Source organism: Vitis vinifera, chromosome 5 (assembly GCF_030704535.1).
Source record: "Vitis vinifera cultivar Pinot Noir 40024 chromosome 5, ASM3070453v1".
NCBI classification, from domain to species: Eukaryota; Viridiplantae; Streptophyta; class Magnoliopsida; order Vitales; family Vitaceae; genus Vitis; species Vitis vinifera.
Window position 1 is genome coordinate 21,447,638 of NC_081809.1, and position 20,464 is coordinate 21,468,101.

The following is a 20,464-nucleotide window of genomic DNA, read 5'->3' on the forward strand; positions in this document are numbered from 1 at the left end:
TCTTTGATTGCTAGGTCAAGGGTCTGTTCATATGTTGTTAATAAAGAAACATGACCATTTGGAGCAATGGAGCATTAGGAGAAGAAAAGGAATAGCATGTGTATCAGTTTTTCTTATTTGGTTATGAAGGAAACTAGAATATAATTTTAAGTTTGAAGCTATTATTATATGCATGTTCCATAGAGAGGTGTATAAAAGACATATTTTTGGGGGTTATGTCTGCTTTTCCCCTATTAATCTGTATTAAGGAATAAGTTCATTCAAACAACAACCATATGCAGCAGTTCCAACACAGTATAAGACAAACTCCACCTCAAATTGAACCTAAAACCCTCCACAGAAACTACACATAATAGAACAGAAGACAATCTGGCCAACTGGCCAACCAACCTCCGGTCCACCACCATGTATATATATATACATAAAAACTTTTTGACTTTGCACAGGAACAAAAGTTGTGACTCTAATCCTGGTAGAAGAAGCAATGGATCTCAACACTCTGGTTAAGACTCTGAATTCATAAATCTTCCCAGTTTCAGATTAAAAGCTGTCTTTGAACTCAGGACCTCGGTTTCAGGGCAAAAGCAAAAGCAAAATACCGTGTCATCTCCTGGGCATCCAAATGGTGTCCTTGAATGCCAAGGAGATGAGACAGCAACTCCCAGGTCCCAACAACATATTAGGATTGTCAGCAGCACCACTTTCCATTTTTAGTAGCCTTTTCTTGCACCTAAGTCGTTTTTAGCATGTGACAAACTGGTTGGGTCATTTCCACCAAAGTGATAAATGAACCCTTGACAGATTTGCTTGGGCTTTTCATAGTAACAAACTGGTAGGGTCATTACCATAGGTACATTTTCCAAAGCAGCCTCATTTTTATTGTATCATCAAATTTTACCAATAAACGTTGAACCAGCTGTCCTCGGGTTCGCCTGCAGGCTGCAGCTCAGTAGATGCACAGAGCTGAACCCAATTTTTAATTCACAATTCTTCCGAGCAAGATTTCAGAGGAAAAAACAAACAAAAAAGTAAAATTAAAACTTCAAAAGATAATTCAAACAGGGCAAGGCCCAGTGCAATTCACAGTTACTTGGCATTCATATGAAAAACACTACTTCATATAAAAGCTTCTTAACTTTTATATCCAAAATTGCTTCTCAAGCAGGCTGTGTGAAATCTAGAACAAAAATAATGGAAATATAGAGAATAATGAAACAAGACCACAAAGCTCTGGATTGAATCTTCGTCTCTCAATCTGGGGGACCAGTCTATGCAGGATAATCTGTTTAAGATTCAAGTGAAATATTCCTACTGATGAGTGGCGATGAATAATTAACTATCTTTACAGAACTTCCCGATCAATTCTCATGTAATGCCTTCATCAAGTACAATCTGCTGAAGCTCTGTCCAGCAACCCTGAACATTAAACAAAATCCACCCATGTCAGACCAGAGAAGCAACCAAAAAATTGAAATCCTTGTATAATCTGCATTATAGAGAGTTTTGTCTTCTTGATGAATACTTTTGTTATTTGTCACGGGGAAAGGTCATACCACATACATGACAAGACCAACCCAGCCTCATCTTACAATACTTAAACTGCACCTATATTGAACAATTTTTAGTATATTATTGGTCCTTTAAGTTGGTTTGATATATACTATCGGCCCATTAACTAATAGCTTAGGCCTTGGGGTCAAATTGATAACTTAACAGTAACTAACTCTAAACAGTACTTCAAGAATTTCAATTAAATTGAGATTTTGAAGACAAAAATGTATTTTTATACACATCCACAGAATAAACAATTAGCACATGCAGAGAGCAAAAGAGAGATTTGGATACATGTGTATGCTTATGCATAGGTTTTTTAAATATAGAGATTATGTGTTTATCCATCAAATGTTTAAGGAGCCCCAACACTAAAATCTGTAGATTTTGAGAATTTATGCTGATAAAAAATCCACCTTTATTTACTGGAACAGAATTTAGAATTCCTTGCTACAGGAAATGACAGGACATGATATCTGAGTGCCTTCTAAGTTCAGTAGCATACCCATTAATCTGGTTGCAGTAGTTGGAAATTTGATTTGTTATAAGAAAGCTATCCAACCGTGATGGCTCAGGGATTGGCTTAAAGATGGGGTTTGCAGGATCCTCCTCGGGCAAGGGGTCTTCTCCTGCAGTTTTACGAGCCATGTTCTCTGCCCTATAAAAGGAAATCAAAATAAGTAGACAAATAATGAAACAACAAACAAAAACTAAGGTTTCCAACCCCTGATTCAATATCAAGCCTATCCATGCTTCATTGATCTACTAGATGAAACCAAAAAGAATAGGAACCAGGCGTAACAGTATACAGGCTATAGTCTCTCCCTCTCTCTTTTTTTTTTTCCAGAATTGCAAATTGCCACTTTAAGCTACTACAGCCGGGTTTGAATTGGCCTTTCTGAATCCAAAAATCTCTTCGTTAAGCCCAGTAAGAACTTTTCTCTAGGAACTTTTATTAAAAACAGCTTCTTGCTTCAAAAACAATTTAACAAAGAAAGAACAATGTTGCTTCTCCTCGACTCATTAGAGGATTGTAATTTTCCCTAACCTTTCCCAGAAGCTAAGTTAAAACTTTGGCAATAAATTCTTCTATGTGGGTATCATGCCAATATAATAATAATGTATCTAAGTGAACATCAGTGTTAGAAAAACATTTAGATTTATAACAAAAAGAAACTCAAGGCAACTCAAGATCAAACAATACATCAAATATATACCATGGCAGCATAACAACTTTGTATTAAAAAACTATGCTAATGAACTACCTTCTCTTCTGAAGCCATGCCTGCTGCTGTCCTTGTTGACGTGACAGGTTGCGATAGTAGAATTGGAACTGACCCCAAAAAGAAAAAAAAAAAAATTCTTTTAGTCTATATGAATGATCAATAGTAATTTAACCCTAAGAAAAGAAACACTAACCTTTTGTTGTTCCATTGACAAGTCATCCATGCATTCAATCAAAAATTCTAGATTCCTCTCCATATATGGATTGGTTGACAATTGTAGCCGATCATAATCACACTACCACAGAAAAACCAGAGAAGAACCAAAATTAATACCTCACTTAACAAAATATGATGTCACTGAAAACTGTTACAAAACAAAGCTTACCTGGGTCACCGGTGTATCTGCTTCCAGCTCTGTCATAAAGGCGCTGATAAGGGCAGAGTTTGACACTTTGATCTGGTAGTACAGAAAATAGCATAAACATCTAACCGAAATGTAAAACCATGTTGCTTTCCTAATGATAATCTTAAGGAAAAACATTTATATATTTATTTTCCAAGCATCTATTGTAATGCTATTGAAAACTATGAGCAAAAGTTATATTCAGTAAGGACAAAATTCCATATCCAACAGCATTGAACTGCACATATGCCTTGCCAACCAATTGATATATTGTCCAGGGCAAATTAAATGCAAATTTTTATATCGTGAACTCAGTAACCTACTAAAACTGAAAATGCATAAAAGACATTAAACTGCATGTCTTCTTATCTCTTTTCAAGCCATTAAAATCATTCTTCTAAAATCATTTAAAGTTTCCCTTCATTTATTGGCAGGACTTATGACCAACAGCAGTCAACTGAAATTTCATATAAAAGATAAATTCTGAAAATGTCTGGAGATAAAATTCAACACAGTAAAGGCCAATGTATGAAAACATTTCTCTTCCCAAATTATAATGCCAACAAACAACTATATTCAAAGGAAAATTGAAGTATCTGGAGCGTACAGGTATTTCCTCAAAGATATCCACCCATGACAAATTTTTCTCCCTCAACCTATCAGAGCAAAAGACCTTAAAGAATTAGATCCCAATACTTCATTTTCATATATCAACTTTGCAGCAAGAAAAAACTCATACTTCTCTCCAGTAAAATTGTTGTTGCGATAAAGTTCCATAAAAGAATCAGAAAGCTTCAAGGCCTTGAGAGCTAAGACACCTTGATTGGACCTTGAGGGATCATAGATAATGCACACACATCGTCTTATGTTCTCCTGCAACAACAAATATTAAATAAATGAATAACAGGTGGCAGTTCAAACAAATTTGGGGGTTCTAATGTTTTCAGTTTTAATGGAGTGAAATTCCAAATTCTAAGTCAAACCAAAATATTGAACCATATCATTAGCATCTAAAGTTTGGTATTTCTCTTCATTAAAGAAGCGAACTGTTCTTTTAAGTTCTGAATGGTTATTAGAATGCCAGAACTATTATAATGGTAAGTTATCTATCAAAAAAAAAAAACTATTACAATGATAAGCATGTGTTGCATAAAAACAAAATGCAACAAGAGGGATTGAAAAAACCTTTACCTGGTAATTCATAAACGTCTCAATCAGTTCTACTGTCTGAAAAGAACCCAACAAAGTTGATTGGTACCTGATAATTTCATTACAGCATATTGCAAAGGAATAAGGACCATATCTTTTTTTTTCGATAAGCAAACACATATATTATCAAAAGGCAAGCGCCGCATAGCATACAGGGAGTATACGAGGCAACGAAGGCCTCACAACAAAAAGCCAAAAAAAAAAAACAAAAGTCCACCAACCCTTAACTGGAGGCTATCCACTCCAGGAAACCTATAAGGGAACGAGGCTCCGCCCCATTATACAATTTTGCCCACCCCCACATATTACAAACAAAAGAATTCTTAACTTTCTGTATAGCTAACTCACCCCCCCCCCCCCCCCCCCCCCCCCCGAATGCTAATCTATTCCTCTCCTTCCAAACCGTCCAGAAAATAAATAACGGTATGGATCTCCAAATTTTCTTCCTCTTTTTACCCACAAAAGAACCCTTCCAGCTGATAACCGCCTCCTTTACAGTTTCTGGAAAGACCCACTGGGCTCCAAACAGACTAAGAACAATCCCCCACAATACACTAGCCATTGTATAATGAATAAGAAGATGATTAACGTTTTCCTCATCACTACCACATAACTAACACCGATTATTGCATCATACAAAATTTTCCCATCAGTGTGATAAGTTCCTTTCCCATATAGAAGACAAGCCTATGAAATTTTCACAAGATCGGTGTGTGTCACTTCACAAAAAGTTATTTTCATGCAACTTCAAAGTTTTCCATAGTTCCTATATTAAACTTCTCAAAATGCATTATTACAGTTTTGCCATGCCTCATGTTCCAGGCAGGAATAAATAATTAAATAAACAAACAATAGTGGCCCACCAGTGGAATCCAATGATTTAAGAAAGTAATATTCTGAAAATTATTTTCATCATTCTAACTTGAACTCAGAGTTCAACTAAAAATATAACACATAATTTACAAGAAAATAAATACATTCCAATAAATTTGGCTATATATATTTAAAAAAGAAAAAAGAATAGAAGTTTGGGCTTCACAAATTCATCCATAAATCCAGCAATTCATCTAAAGTTGAAGTTTGGGGAAGACTATATTATGTTAATAAAATTTTTATGGAATGTACTAGACATCTTTCATGTGGGCAAATAGGTATAAATCAATACAACAAACTAATCAGCAAGTTTGTTGAAGCATCCAAAGTACTAAGTAAACCCACATACCCAATGGGAATATACAAAAAATAACTCAGAGCTCTAGTATTAGAATAATTTCCTTCCAAGCAACCTCTCCTTGCTAACCCACACCTTTCAAACCACACACCGAAAACCAATCAAGCTAGACCGCATTAAGGGGAATGCCCTTGGATGTTGTGGTGCAAGAAGCCCAAAAGGAGGCAAATAAATCAATAATATCCCAAAGAGCCTCTGAAAAGTCATCACCTTATCCTAAAAAATCCTAGCATTTCTTTCTTGCCAAAAGAACCCAAATCAAAGTGAGACAAGCAATTTGCCAAAGAACCTTACCTTTAGTGGAGCTTTCTAATCCCTTATATGAGATGGTCATCATATCACAAATACTCCTAGGAGGAACCAAGTCCAACTCAACTGATCTAAAAAGTTTATCCACCATTTCTCCACTCTCCATGCACAATAAGCAAACATCAGGACCAAGGGTTTTGTAGGATCTTTTCAACTATAGCATGTCATTGTTGTCTACCTTCTTGTGTGTCACTAGCCAAGCAAAGGTGCGTGAAGCCAAGAATTGATGAGATAAGATGGTTTTTAATTGTGATAATTCTGAATAGACTTAGGAATTGAGAACACAAAAGTTGATCTCCTAACCACAAATCTTCCCAAAAACGAATTCTCGCCCCATCACCTACCACAACAAGTGCAACTGGTAAAATCCTAAAAGACATGTGCAATGGCCTTCCAAGGACAATGATGTGATCATAATTGCATCCAACCCATTAGAATGAATACATAGATACAAAATAACCTGATGCCAAAGAGCAAAGCTTTCCCTAGGAAACCTTCATAGTCATTTCCCTAATAGAGCATGATTCCTTAGAGAAATCTTCCCAAACCCCCCTTCAACCTTATATTTGCACATGAGGTCTCAAATAATGAGATGGTCTCTCTTGTGCTCCCCAGCACCTACCTAAAGGAAATCCCTTTGCAATGATCTTTAATGCCACTAAAGAAGGCATCTTAAAAAGGGAGAGGAAATAGCAAGGGATATGAGACAGGCACAACTAGATAAGAGTTATCCTTTTACCTAATGACAAAAAGGTTTTTCTCCCCCCATCTAATCTTTGTGAAATTCTCCCAATCACCAGATCCCAAAAACACATGTCTTTGGGTTCCCCCTAGTAGGAGACCAAGATAGGTGAGAGGCTAATCAAAGGCCTTGCAATCAAGCAATAAGCCCAACCTAGTGATCTAATCTTAACCCATGTTAATGACAAAGAGAGTACTCCTAACAAGATTGATCTTAAGTCCATATATGTGCCAAAAACTAACAAAATTACCTTAAGATTTTGCAAATCTTTTGAATAGGCTCTAGAAAAAAATGATGTCATTTGTAAATTACAGATCGAACACTCTAGTCCTATTCCTACCCACAATGAAGCCTTCCAATAACCTACTCACCTCAACTCTCAACAACACCCTTCTTAGCACATCAGCTACAATGGTGAAGAGAAAAGGGGACAATGGATCTCCTAGCTAGAAGAGGAAGTAGTATAAATCCCTTTGCTAGAAGTTGTTTGAACTTCTTTAGAAATATTCTTGATGAACTAATGGGTTCATCCTTTGAAGATTTTGATAGATCTTATTGGCTTCTTTCACAGGGAATGGTGAGAATTGTTTGTAAGTTCAGCCTGTACACAAAATAAAATATGCAAGACAAACATGTAAAGTTTTCCTTAAAAGAAAAAAAAAAATCAGTTAGAAAGAAAAGAGTGGGAACCAGGTTTTTTTGGACAATATATAAGGCCTATTTAGGAAGTACTTTTGAAAATAGTTCTAAAAAACAGTTTTTGAGACTCATTTTGGAGAATACTTCTTGAAAACTGGTTTTTGATGTTTTCTAAAACAAAAATCTGCTTGACAACTTAAAATGTTTTTAACTTGTTTTCTATGGTTTTAAAAATAATTTTTATTCGTAGTTTTTTATTTTTAATTATTCTTCATATTTTTATAATTATTTTTTAAAACAATCCACATAAAAAAAGTGAAAACAACTAAAAGATGTTTTCCCAAAATACCTTATTTTCTATTTTTTAAGAATAAAAAATTATTTTTTGTTTTCGGTTACCAAAGATAAATTCTCTCTTTTTTTTTTTTTTTTGGAGAATAAAAAACCATTTTCAGAAACGATTGTCAAACAAGGCCTAAGGTTTTTATCAAAAAACAGAAGCAGCAGAGACTAAGGCACTGCCATGTGATAGCCCAAAAAATAATCGTATTTTTTCATCTTCTTAAAACAAAGAAGTAACAAACTTAGAGAAGATGATACATGATGTATGAATAGAACTAATACAAGCAGCCAGAAGAAATTAAAATAATTCTACACCTCCTTCGAAATTGCTTATGTTAAATGCATAGTTATTGCTAATGAAGATTCCTTTCTGGCAAGGAGATTAGTCCAGGAACATTGAGCTCAAAAATGCTTGAGAGGAGCAGAGCAGAAGGACAGGAGAAAGCTGCAGAAGGGATTGACACTGGCCACATGGTGGCCTGTTACAGGCAGCCAACATGGCTAACATGGCATGAGAGGATAGATCCATATGAAGTGCGTGAAATTGGGCATTGACATTTGGTCCTTTGCGTGAGTGCAGATGAATTGATCAGAGAGGCAAAATTAGTTTAGATTCATCATATATCATGCTAACTTTCACATGACAACCTCCAAATGCAAAGCACAAGAAAGAAAATTTTCATTCTTTTATTTATTCTTAACAAAACTCAGGAACTTGCATAACTCTTGGAAAACATTATGAAATAGATCCGAAACCTATTTTAGAAATAGATCCTCAATGTTCCAAACCAAAACACCACCACCCTCAAGGATCCCACTGCCAACTCTCTTCACTGTCACTTCTCTCTGGCAGCTCTGCTCCACACTCCTCTCAAATCTTGACCCTCCATCAACCAAATTGCTAACCTCCTCTACCACATAGAACTACCATCAACTACTATAAAATCAGAAAGTTGTAAGAATAATCATCACATGAATTAAATTTATTCTAAATATAGGCATATTTTCACTCTAGGATATCAATATATTCATTATTTTTTATAAGATCTCGGCATTGATGTATGCAATACCATAAACTAATTTAATAAGATCAATGAAATGGACTAGGGTAGATGATCTATAAATATGCACCAAACAAAGCTCCTTAAATCAAAGAGATTGATCTCAGAACATCCACTTATGCCATGCCATAGAATTACTATAAATATCAGCTTGCACAGAAGTACCAAAAGAACAAGAAATGAGAACCCCTCCAAAAATCAGAAATTTTTTGTGCTACTTAGAGAAATATGATTCTCCGGTGCACAAAGGAAGAGGTATGGTAAATTTATGACAAACCCAAGCCTTATAATTATTATGGTAATCAGAGGATAAATAAAACTTCAAGAGATAAACTGAGTGAGCATAACGTTGCTGTAAGCACTATCATGGAAGCATCATTTTGATAAACCAGACTTACCATCCAACAGTGTTATTATCAACATTAACCTCTCTCAAGCATCTCATCATTTCGAGCTGATAATTAGCGCCATCTGCTTCAATCTCCTCATCCTCTTCTCGGATCTGAAGTTGCATATGGTGAATGTACATAGGCATTAGTATAACTAACAAAACAAAGCGGCTCTTTATAATTCTCAAAATCAAAGTTGTTATGGCCATTCCTAACAAGACACAAAGTTTGAACACAATGCTTCACATACCGGGAATGGGAAACAATTAGTGACTTCAAGAACACTGCCAACATCTAACCCAAGGAGTTGGCCTGTGACCAAAGCAGGTGAAAACTCCTTGCAGTGTTTGATTATCTTTAATATAACCTGTTCAGCATAAGTTTTACAACAGAAATATGAGAGCTATGAAAGCATGGTTCTACATGCTACTAAATTTATAATGTTCAAAACAAAAATATGAAAGCCAATATGACAGACAAAAATCCAGTTATTTATAAAATCAATTTACTCATCATATTACAAACAAGACAAGCATTTTCTGTTAAGTAATTTTCTATTTTGATAAGAAACAAGTTGAAATTCTCACCTGAATTTAGAAATTCCACAATGTACCATACAATAAGAATTCCAATCCCATGTTCATTGCATGGTACACTGTTGAATTTCTAAATTCAGGTGAGAATTTCTTGGACATGCCACCCAACATCACAGCCTCAGCCAACTCGACCTCAGTGATGCTGCAGCAACCACCACTGTGACAATGCCATCACTTAAATCTCCAATGCAGTATCAAAACATCACATCCAGTTTAATATTAATTAATAATTTATTTTCATAATTTCATATGCATTTTTTTTTTTTTGATAGATAAACGATCAGAATATATTAGAAAAGGCTAAAAAGCCGCATGTATACAGGGGGTATACACAAATGCCCAAAAAGGGGAACTGAACAAAAAAGAGGGAGAACCTCACCCACCCTCAAGTGGCCGCAAGCCACTCCAAAAAGCCTAAAAGAGAATAGGTATCCTCACCAATGTACACCCTAGCCCAACTCCACAAATTACATACAAAAAAATTCTTGAATTTTTGTATATCTAAAGACCCCCCCCCTAAACGCTAACCTATTCCTTTCCTTCCAAACCGTCCAAAAAATGCACAACGGAATGGAATTCTAGGTGTCTTTTCTTTTTTTCCCCACAAAAGATCCCCTCCAACTAAGTAACACTTCTATAACTGATTCTGGGAACACCCATTGGACTCCAAAAATGGCGAGAGCGATCTCCCATAGAGTCTTAACCACTGTACAATGTAACATAATATGATTCGCACTTTCCTCTTCACATCCACACAGAAAACACCGGTTAGGGAGCTGCCACCCCCTTCTTTGAAGCTTATCCAAGGTGAGGATCTTCCCCCACGAAGCTTCCCAAGCAAAAAAAGATACTTTTGTTGGCACCTTATCCATCCAAATGCGTCTGTTCGGGAAGACACAAGCTGAGGACCCAACCAGAATTTTGTAAGCACCCTTAACCCCGAAAACACCATTGCTTTCCCTTTTCCATCTCACAGCATCCTCCTCAGTCGAAGTCCTTAAATCCTTCAGCAGATTCAGCATATCTCCTATCTGTTCCAGCTCCCAATCATTGAAATCTCTAGTTCATAATTTCATATGCATGATTTGACCAACATGTGAGTTGATAATTAAATTGCCCATTAGTTTTACAAATGGAAGAACATTGGAGAACATCAATTTTGTAATTTTCCCCACAATCTCTTTGTCATCCCATCTTTTTGGATAGACAAGAGAAAGTGGGAATTGAGAAAAAATATACCACAGTGCACAGAAGGAAAAAAAAAAGCTCTCATCATCTTCGACCTTTGAGGCTATTAGAGATTTTTATTTTTTTTTTTAAAGGGACTTTTGTCAAAATTATTCACAGAAGAACAACAATAATCTACTGAACCAAATAAATGTCAATCAGAATAAGAAAGTCTATAACAGCTTTTTGAACTGATTCTTTTATGATTTAGGTTAAGATTAGTAATAATAACAATAGGCCAAAGATACACACACACACACACACTAGAAAAAAGAGGTTTTAGAAGAGCAAGTAATGTCCAAGTCACACTATGATACACAGCCTTTTTAAGAGAAAAATGCCAACTATAGTTGATTCAATAGGCTCAAGTTCCCAATTATTTTTGCACTCACAATCATACGTGTGTATTCCCATTTTCAAATTGTAGCAAGCTCATTACTACAATCATATAGGTGATTTTTCCAAGGGTGATCAATAACCAACACCATGTTGAAGTCATGTTTTGGACTCATATGGAGCTATGTTCCTTTTTTTCCATCAAAAACAAACATTTTACTATCATGAATGAAATAAGTAGTTACAAAAAAGGATGAAAAATCCTTCCCCCAAACACAACCACAACATAACTCTAACCAAAAGAGAGAAAAACTAACTACTCTAAATATTGATGAAAATGCATAATTAAAAATAGTTACAAATACGAACTCAAAACTGAAGGGATAGAAAATCCTCCACAAAAGAGATCAACTGATTGGTTCCTTGTTTTGCTAACATACCCGCCACATGGTTAACTATCCCAGGAATCTAGTAGAAAGAACACCCCAACTCTAGAGTGAAATAAAAAATTTGACAAAGTCATTCATCAAACCTCCAAGCACTTCTCTCCTTAATTTACTCAAGATAAGATTGCTGCAAAATCCCTCTCTACTAGAAGGTTGGATAAAGCCCTCAACTTTAGCAAGCTTTAGGCCTTCACAAGACTAATATATCCACCTCAATGGCAAGGCCCACTCTAATATTCTAAGAGAATGTTCTCGCTAATGTTCCATGATAATCCATGAGCATTCCTTTAATTCCCAACCATCCTGAGATACTCAAGGAGCATCCATCAAAATTCACTTCGACACGGCCTAGTGGAGGCATCCATGTAGGGAGTATCTTCTCCACCAACTCAGAAAATCTTCATGCTAGATCCTAGTCTAGCAGTATAGTGCTCAAAGGTGTGCCCACAAATGTAGCACTGGCTAATATTTAGAAAGAATAGGAGATAAATTAAATCTCACATTTCCTCCAAAGTACTCTATTTGTCCTAAAATGATCCTCTCATTCTTTTCCCAAATTAATATGAGAGTAGCAATACCCACACTGATTCCTATCATAGATATGAGCACTATCACCATGGTGATGGGACAATGAAATACCCCAAAAAATTAATCATTGTTCCTCCCAAACACCCTGCAGCTTAGTTCTCAAACTGTTGAACCTCCTTTGCAACCCTCCAGTCATTGAGATACATCCAGTATAGAAATTACATCCCACCCCCCTAGATAATTACAAATACGATCTACATGCTAACCCTAAGGTAACTACTGAGAGAGTTATTTTTCTTTTACCTCTCTTCTCTCACATTTTATGCACAACCCTTACATTTTTTTTTTTTGATAAGTAAAAGCAATTGTATTAAGAAAGCCTATTAATGTACACCTGAAAGTATACACGAAGTATACAAGGCAACAAGGCCAAATGGAGAAGAAAAAAGCAAAAAAATCCCTTACTTACAACCCAACCAATCAATGAAATCGAAAATGGACCATGAAGTACAATTTACATGCACCCTAACCCAGTCCGAAAACGTGTACAAAAAAAACCGTAAAATAGTTTGATCCATTAATTTAGTATCTTCAAAGATTCTTCTATTTCTTTCCTTCCATAAAGTCCAAAATAAACATAAAGGGGTTGCATTCCACGCCTTTTTTCTTTTCTTTCCAACAAAGGTGTCGTTCCAACCAAGAATGGTTTCCTTGATAAAATTGGGCAAAACCCAATGAACACCAAAAAGAGCAAAAATAAGGTGCCAAATCATAGCTGCCTTGGGACAATGAATAAGCACATGATTTGCTGATTCTTCATCCGCTTTACACAAATAGCACCTACTTGGTAAGACTCAACCCCTCCTTTTTAGTTGATCCATAGTTAGAATTCTTCCCCAAATAGCCTCCCAAGCAAAAAAGTTGACTCTCTTTGGAACCCAAGGATTCCAAACTAAGCTTGAAGGAAACTCTCTACCGATGCATGGAACTAGGGATGAGAAGAAATACTTAACTGTAAAGAAACCTTTCTTTGAAACCCTCCAAAACATGACATCCTCATCACCCCTTCTAAGCGCATGACCATGTAACCTACTAAAAAAAGTTTCCACCTCTTCCATCTCCCAATCATTGTTAAGTCTTGTGAATACAAGGTTCCAATGAACCAAATTCCCGGACTGATCCCATAACTGAGCTACCCAAGCATCCCTGAAGGAGGCAAGAGAGCACAAACTTGGAAAAGCCTCTTCCAAAGAATCCTCTCCACACCCCCTATCCTTCCAAAACCGCACTCTTCTACCATCCCCCACCTTAAAAGCCACCCTTTTGCTAAACTCCATCCACCCGTTCCTAATCGCCTTCCAAAGCCCCATTCCATGACTCTCCCTTGAAGCACCAGAACACCAACATCCTTCTTCCTCTCCAAATTTCCTTACAATCACTTGTTTCCATAAAGAATCTTGCTCGGAAGCAAATCTCCAACACCATTTTCCAAGAAGAGCCTTATTCAGCCTAGAAAGGTTTCTGATACCTAAGCCCCCATTATTTTTCTCCATGTAAACAATAGACCAATTCACCAAATGCGGCTTACTTTGAGAAGCTCCTCCCCCCCAGGGGAAGTCTCTTTAAATCTTTTCCAACCTTAGGCTCACCTTGCGAGGAATGACAAATAACGACATAAAGTAAATTGGGAGGCTAGAAAGAGTGCTCTTTACCAAAGTCAACCTTCCTCCTTTGCACAACCCTTACATTTTACATGACTTCTAAGTCTTACTGATACACCATGATTGTGCTATATGTTCATGCATGGTAAGAACAATGTTGACATTATTTTCCAAAATAATACTTCCAAGCACTATTTCAATTTATACAAAGCATTAAAGCTTTAATTAATATGAGGTATTTAAGATATTATGTACTAATTCATATTTTAGTTGCAATAGGATTTACAAAGCACCCAAAGGATTAAATTTTATGTTTTTCTTTTCATTTTACACCTCTCAATAAACATCAGAGCATGAGAAACCATAATCCCATAAACCCCATAGGAAAGCATTTATTCTTCATGCAGGATTACAAAAATTATCACATAATCTAAAAGTATTCAATATATTAAAAACATAAATGCAATTTCCAGCATAAAGTTTCCAACCTCAAAGTTTCCAAATGGATTTTTAGTTGTCATCCTATCTTTGGGCTTATATGTCCTTTTGGATTTTTCCACCTACTCCAACTCTCTTTCTTCATTTTGACTACTTTGTTTTGCTATTCCTTTCTTTGATGGGTAACCTTTTCTTTAGTCCCACATCCATGTTAGGACTCAGAACCTGGAACCTCCCACATTCCTACTCCAACCCCTTATCACTTTAGTAAGACCTCTAGGACTACTCACTTTCCTTATCCATTTTTTTCTTGCAACTTTTTTTCTCTCCTTAAAACAAAATTTGAGTTTTTACCCCTTAAAAAAGTGTGAGTGTGAGGGGGAGAGAGAGAAAAATTGCCAAAGAAAATTTAAAAACCTAGAAGTTTGTTCAACTGTGGTCTTATTGATCTTGAACATAACAGAGGTGTGCTACAGAAAGTTATTAAAAACACAAATTGCAAATACATTAATGAAACGGACCAAGAATAGTTAAAATAACATAACAATCAAACAATGTGGCCACTACAAAACCATTGCACCAGAGATCACCTTAACAAAAAGGAGGCAGCAAATTTTAGAAATCCTAATAATTGAACATCAGCAAATTAGAAAGAAGAAATAATTGGAATTCATTATAGATAATCTAACACTATTTCGTTTGCACAAATTTTTTTAACCTTAGAATTTTCCATTACATGGAACCTAAGTAAAGAAACCCTCAATTAAATAAAGTACAATACAGCTCTTTTATCTTAGTTTTGGTGAAATTTTCATATTTTCTGCAAACCAAAAGAAAACACACAGAGACATGATTCAAAACTATGCTTCCTTTTTATCTTTGCTCCAATGTTTTCAACAACTGCCAAACAAATAATCATGAATTTCAAAACTATGCTTCGTTCTCTTTTTGCTTTAATGTTTTTAACAACTGTTAAAAGAATAACCATGAATTTCCAGAACAATATCAGAATTAAGTAATATAGCCATCAAACAAAAAAAGAAATAAAGAAAGAAATTTAGTCATCAAAATCATGTAGACAGAAAAATAATTTGCATAAGTTGAGAGAAAACACTTCCAAAAACAACCCTAATTTAGCAACAGCTCCAAACTAAACAAATTGAAGCTGATAAAAATAATCAAACTTCTGGATATGCGAATATAGTTATATAAATTTAAAAATAAATAAATAAATAAATAAAAACCCCACCCAGCGAATCCCAGTACAAGTTTTTTTTATTGGAAACCAAGCAACCCAGGAGCACAAAGATCCAAATTAGGACCGTTTTCCTCATTATTTTCCCAGCAACCAAACAGAGCGAAAGAGACAAAAGAATCCTACCAGTCCCTCGATCTGAACTACTCGGAGCGGCGAAGCAACCTCCTCCGTAGCCGCCACTTGAAGAAACGACCGAGCCATTGCTGCAATCAGATAACAAACCAATTATAAATATTTAAAATTAAAAATTAAAAACAAAGAAGAGAGAAAGAGTTCTTTCACTGACTGTTCGCCATGGATTCTAGAGATTTTGGGAGACGGGAGGAAGAGAATAATGCTTTCGAAACAAAACCCTAGCTTCTTTCATCCCAGAAGTGAAAGAAAATATAGTTCTTATTGGGCCAAATCCCAACTCCGACCCGACAGTCCGCCCGTATTTTCGGTTGGGTCGAAAATAATTTTTACACAGAGTGTTTCATATTTAATCTTTTTTCATGTTTATATAATTATTTTTTAAATTAATTTTTAAAAAGTAATAAAAAATAATTGAAAAGTGTTATTTAAAAAAATTATATTTTATATTTTAAAAAATATAAAATAGTTTTTGGTTGTCAAACAGATTTTTTATATTTTTTATTTTAGATAATAAAAACTAATCTAAAAAACAATTGTAAGACGGATCTTATATACTTTTAAAAAATATATTTTAATAATTTTTATAAATTTTTTATAAGTATTTTAAAAATAATCATATAAATATAAAAAAGGATTACATTGTTGTGTAAAAATTATTTTTAAAATATATTTAAAAAATAGAAAATATTTTAAAATTTAAACAAAATTTTATTTTATTAAAATATTATAAAATAATTTTTAAATAAATTTATTATAAAAAACTGTTTTCAAAAATAATTTTCAAATAAGCTTTTAAAATTTATATGTAAATAATTAAAATATTTTGGAGTATTCATATCGAAAAAAGGTTATTTTTTAAGTTGGATTATGGAATGGTTAGATTTAAAAAATTGGAAATAATTTCACCTTAGAAATTTACTAGTCCAAAAAAAACACACGAACAATGTCTACAAACACAAACCCTGGTTGGGAATGACCAATAAATAGGAGTTTGATGAGGAGAAAAACCCTAGGTCCTCAAAACGCAAAATAGTCGCTAGGTCTCAGCTTAGAAGTGATCTCCGGCGGCCGTGTCTGAGGATCTCATACTGAAATAGCATCTCAGAAAGCCAATTGCATCTCTCAATACGCTCTCGGCTCGCTATGATGCTCACATCTACACCTTCTTTCCATCTAATTCATCAACATTTGATTTGATTTGGAAAACAACAGATCTATACTCGCATTCTTTTCAACTTAATTTACTGGTATTTTTTATTTCATTTTAGGTTACTTCAGGTTTTGTTCCCGCTGCCCTTCTGTTTGGTTTGGAAGAAAAACGGGAGAAAAATGCCTCGCCGAATGTAAGATTCGGTGGTGGGTAGCTTGTTTCGAGTCCTGTTCAATTGAAAATTTTAATATTGCAAATTATAACTTTTGGGGGGCATTTTCTGGGTTGTGTTTGGGGAAAAAGAAAAGAGAGGAGATGTTCTTGTTTGGACCTTTGTTTCCATTGGCTAACAGTTTTGCATCATCTTTAACTTCCGGGGATTTTAGAGCAATTTATTATTATTCTTAGAGCAATTTCTTCAATTTTTCTGCTTTTAACTTTTAAAAATCTAAAAATCATTTAAAATAATTTTTATATGAATTTATTTTTTGTTTATTAAAATAAAATTGATTTATATTACCATTCTTCTTATTTGATATTTTTACTCATCTCCTCTCTAATAAAAAATAAGGGGTATTAAACAAATTTTAAAACCTCGAGGCCCATAAACAGAATTATCCATTTATTTAAATTATAGTGAGTTATAATGAGTCAATAGATTGTTAATACAATGTAGTTGTTGTTGAATTTATTTATTAAAAGTTGGACCAAACTTTGATTTTACGCAAGGAAGGTGTAATAAAATATTTATAAAAATATGATATTTCAAAATTATCTTTTCAAAAAAATGATTTTATATATCAAAATTGTATTTGATTAATGGATATTTTGGTTTTCATCCCTTAAATTTTCTTATTTCAAGTGAAATCATCTTTTTTGCGTGAGCATGATTTACAAATTTATACTAAAATCAACTTTTGACAAGTGGTTTTAGTACGAATAAAAAATATTGTATAAAATATTATATTTCTAAAAATAAACTAATAACTACCTTTCATACACTTTGACAATACACAAATTTTGAAATTAGGTTGATAGATGGGCAAGCCTAACAATTGCTCACTTGTTTAGTTGACGATCGTGCAAATAACATTGCTTCTTTCTATAAAACTTCTACACTTTAAAGGTAGGTGGGTGAAACCTATCTACAACTCGATATTTAAGTCAATAATGGCTTAACACACACACAAACACAAAAAGGATGACTAGAAAAATGAATGGCACTATATCAAGCTACGTAATCTCTTTTTCTCAAGAGATGAAATAGATGAGGTTCAAGGTAACTCTTCAAGTGGGAATGAATAGGTTTGCCCTTCTTTTAGAGTCATAATGCATTTTATAGGTGATCCCAGCCTTGGTTCGATTGATGGTTACTATCTCAACATTTAGCATCCTTTGGAGGGGCCAATTGCTAAACAACTACAATTTTTCAACCCCCCATTGGGTGGTTAGAGCTATCATGGTTAGTGATTAGGAACAACCATCGTGCCCTTTAGTGAGCAAAACAAGTTGGCTCGTACTCAGTAACTATTGATAGATTTTTCTTTTTCTTTTTCTTTTGGTCCTCTTTTGCTCCCCCAATGCTACTTTGCTTCTTGAAGTGACCACTATAGTCAAGTAATTATTTCTGAGCATGAGGGTTTGGCTATGCTTTACAGTTCTCCATTTGCCAACATATCCCCGAATTACTTTGCTCTAGGCTCATTGTCATCTACCCAACCATAGAGGATTGTCTAGCTTTTGTACCCTTGTGAGGGTGGGCTCCGATTATGGAGTCTAATACCTACCTAATATCATATGCCCCATTCTTATGTGCCTGCAGATGAGTGACACCATGAGTATTTGGCTAAGTAGAAGTATGCAAGTAGAGGGCTCTAAGCTACTTAGTTTGGAGTAAGGGTGCACTAATTGGATTTTTTATTTTTTATTTTAGATTTTTTAGTGTGCAACGTGGCACCACAAGATGTGACATAGTCGATTGATGAATTAAACCGTTGCATCATATGGGCACATGCCTAGGTGGTTTGGTAGTGTTCCCAATAGTTGTATGGCTAGTCAAGGGTTATAACACCACTATATGAGCCTAGGAGGTCATGCTAACTTGATCGGCAAAGGCTTCATTTTCATGACTAAGTTTCTTGGTCATTTTACACATCTCCTCCATTTAACCCCTACCAATTATTTCTTAGATAGCAACCAAGTGTTCCTCCACAACTAAGGTTGGAACCCATACCTCCTCCATAGTGCTTGTGGCTTGAGTGGTCTCCATCAAATTTTTCATAGCCTTTTATTCATTCCTAAAGATGGCGTCAATTATTGGTACATGAATTCTTAGATCAGATTGATAGGTAATTGAGCCCAACAGCTACTTACCCAATTGGTTGATGACCATGTGAAAAACACTACTTTAAGGCTGCACACAAAGGGTAGAAGGGTGGTGCACAACCATGGAAGAAAATATCGTGTATCGAAGGGTTTCGACACGATATTTCATGGAGAAATATCGGTCCCACGATATTTCGGGATTTATCACGAGAAATCTCCGATTTCTCGGAATATATAGGTGATTTGGCGATAAATCGCCGATTTTTCGACGATATATCGCGTGGTCAACGCGGGTCAACAAAGTCAGACCCGCTACAGTGATGCTACAGTCGCGTGCTACAGTGCCTCACCTTTATTTGTTGCTGAGAGGATTTAAACCCCAAACCAAAAGGTTTGGGGTTCACCCGCTTACCACCTGGGCTAAGTTGCCCTTTGATACATCATATGCAACAACTATATATATACTTAAATTCATTATATAAAGAAAATATAAGAATATTTTTAAGCACAAATTAATTATAATTATTTTATAATTAAATGCAAAGTCTTTTAATTAATTACCAAAAATATAAAAATTATATAATTTTCTTCATAATGTTTTTAATATCATTAATAATTAATTAAATATTAAAAAATTATATATATATATATATATCATTATTTATTTTATATTATTTAATACAATTGAATTAAATGGATCATATTTTAATACTAATATATATTTTAAAATTAGACATATTATAATCAAATATCATAATATTAGGTGTAATTTAATAATAAATGTATACTTATAAAATTCATATTTTTATCGATGCATACGATATTATTATCAAATATGATAAATCATGTTATACATATATCAAAATTTTCAATAAAATAACTTTAAAATGTCTATTATATTTCTAATTATATTATTATGAGGTTTTCCTTACATTTTCACGAGTTTTTAACAATTTTAAACTTACCGATATTTTTTTCCAAAATATCCACCGATATATCTTCGATATATCCGTAAAATCGAAATACCGATATATCCGTGATTACCGATATTTTCTTCCATGTGCACAACTACGCCCCTTCGATATTCAAGTTAGTAGAAGCATGATGAAAAAAAAAGGGATTGGTAGTAGGCTAGTTACACAATCTCTTCTCTCAAGAATGAAGTAGTGATCTCAAAGTAGCTTTTCAAGTGAGAATAAATAGGACTTCTAGGACTTGAATGTCTTTTATAGGTGACTTGGACACTATTTGTGTAACCTTGG

The 20,464-nt window shown here is 34.6% G+C and overlaps 1 protein-coding gene across 1 annotated transcript; it reads right to left on the minus strand.

The window, feature by feature from the left end:
- Nucleotides 1-1,002: 1,002 nt before the first annotated feature.
- On the minus strand, nucleotides 1,003-16,060 carry LOC100248036 (eukaryotic translation initiation factor 3 subunit H). Its single transcript, XM_002266873.4, has 12 exons — nucleotides 15,879-16,060; nucleotides 15,716-15,795; nucleotides 9,353-9,469; nucleotides 9,112-9,215; nucleotides 4,372-4,438; nucleotides 3,920-4,053; nucleotides 3,788-3,836; nucleotides 3,163-3,234; nucleotides 2,971-3,072; nucleotides 2,817-2,884; nucleotides 2,057-2,209; nucleotides 1,003-1,416 (listed from the first exon to the last, which is right to left on the minus strand). The coding sequence occupies exons 1-12, from the start codon at nucleotides 15,886-15,888 to the stop codon at nucleotides 1,359-1,361; spliced, it is 1,014 nt and encodes a 337-aa protein (XP_002266909.1). The 5' UTR covers nucleotides 15,889-16,060; the 3' UTR covers nucleotides 1,003-1,358.
- Between the last annotated feature and the right edge of the window lie 4,404 nt (nucleotides 16,061-20,464).

Bases quoted from the DNA above. Each gene is read 5' to 3' on its own strand.
- LOC100248036 (XM_002266873.4), bottom strand. The intron at 2,885-2,970 runs GTTAGTGTTTCT...TTTTGGGGTCAG, and splicing joins TGTCAATGGAACAACAAAAG to TTCCAATTCTACTATCGCAA. The intron at 1,417-2,056 runs GTATGCTACTGA...TTTAATGTTCAG, and splicing joins TACTGCAACCAGATTAATGG to GGTTGCTGGACAGAGCTTCA.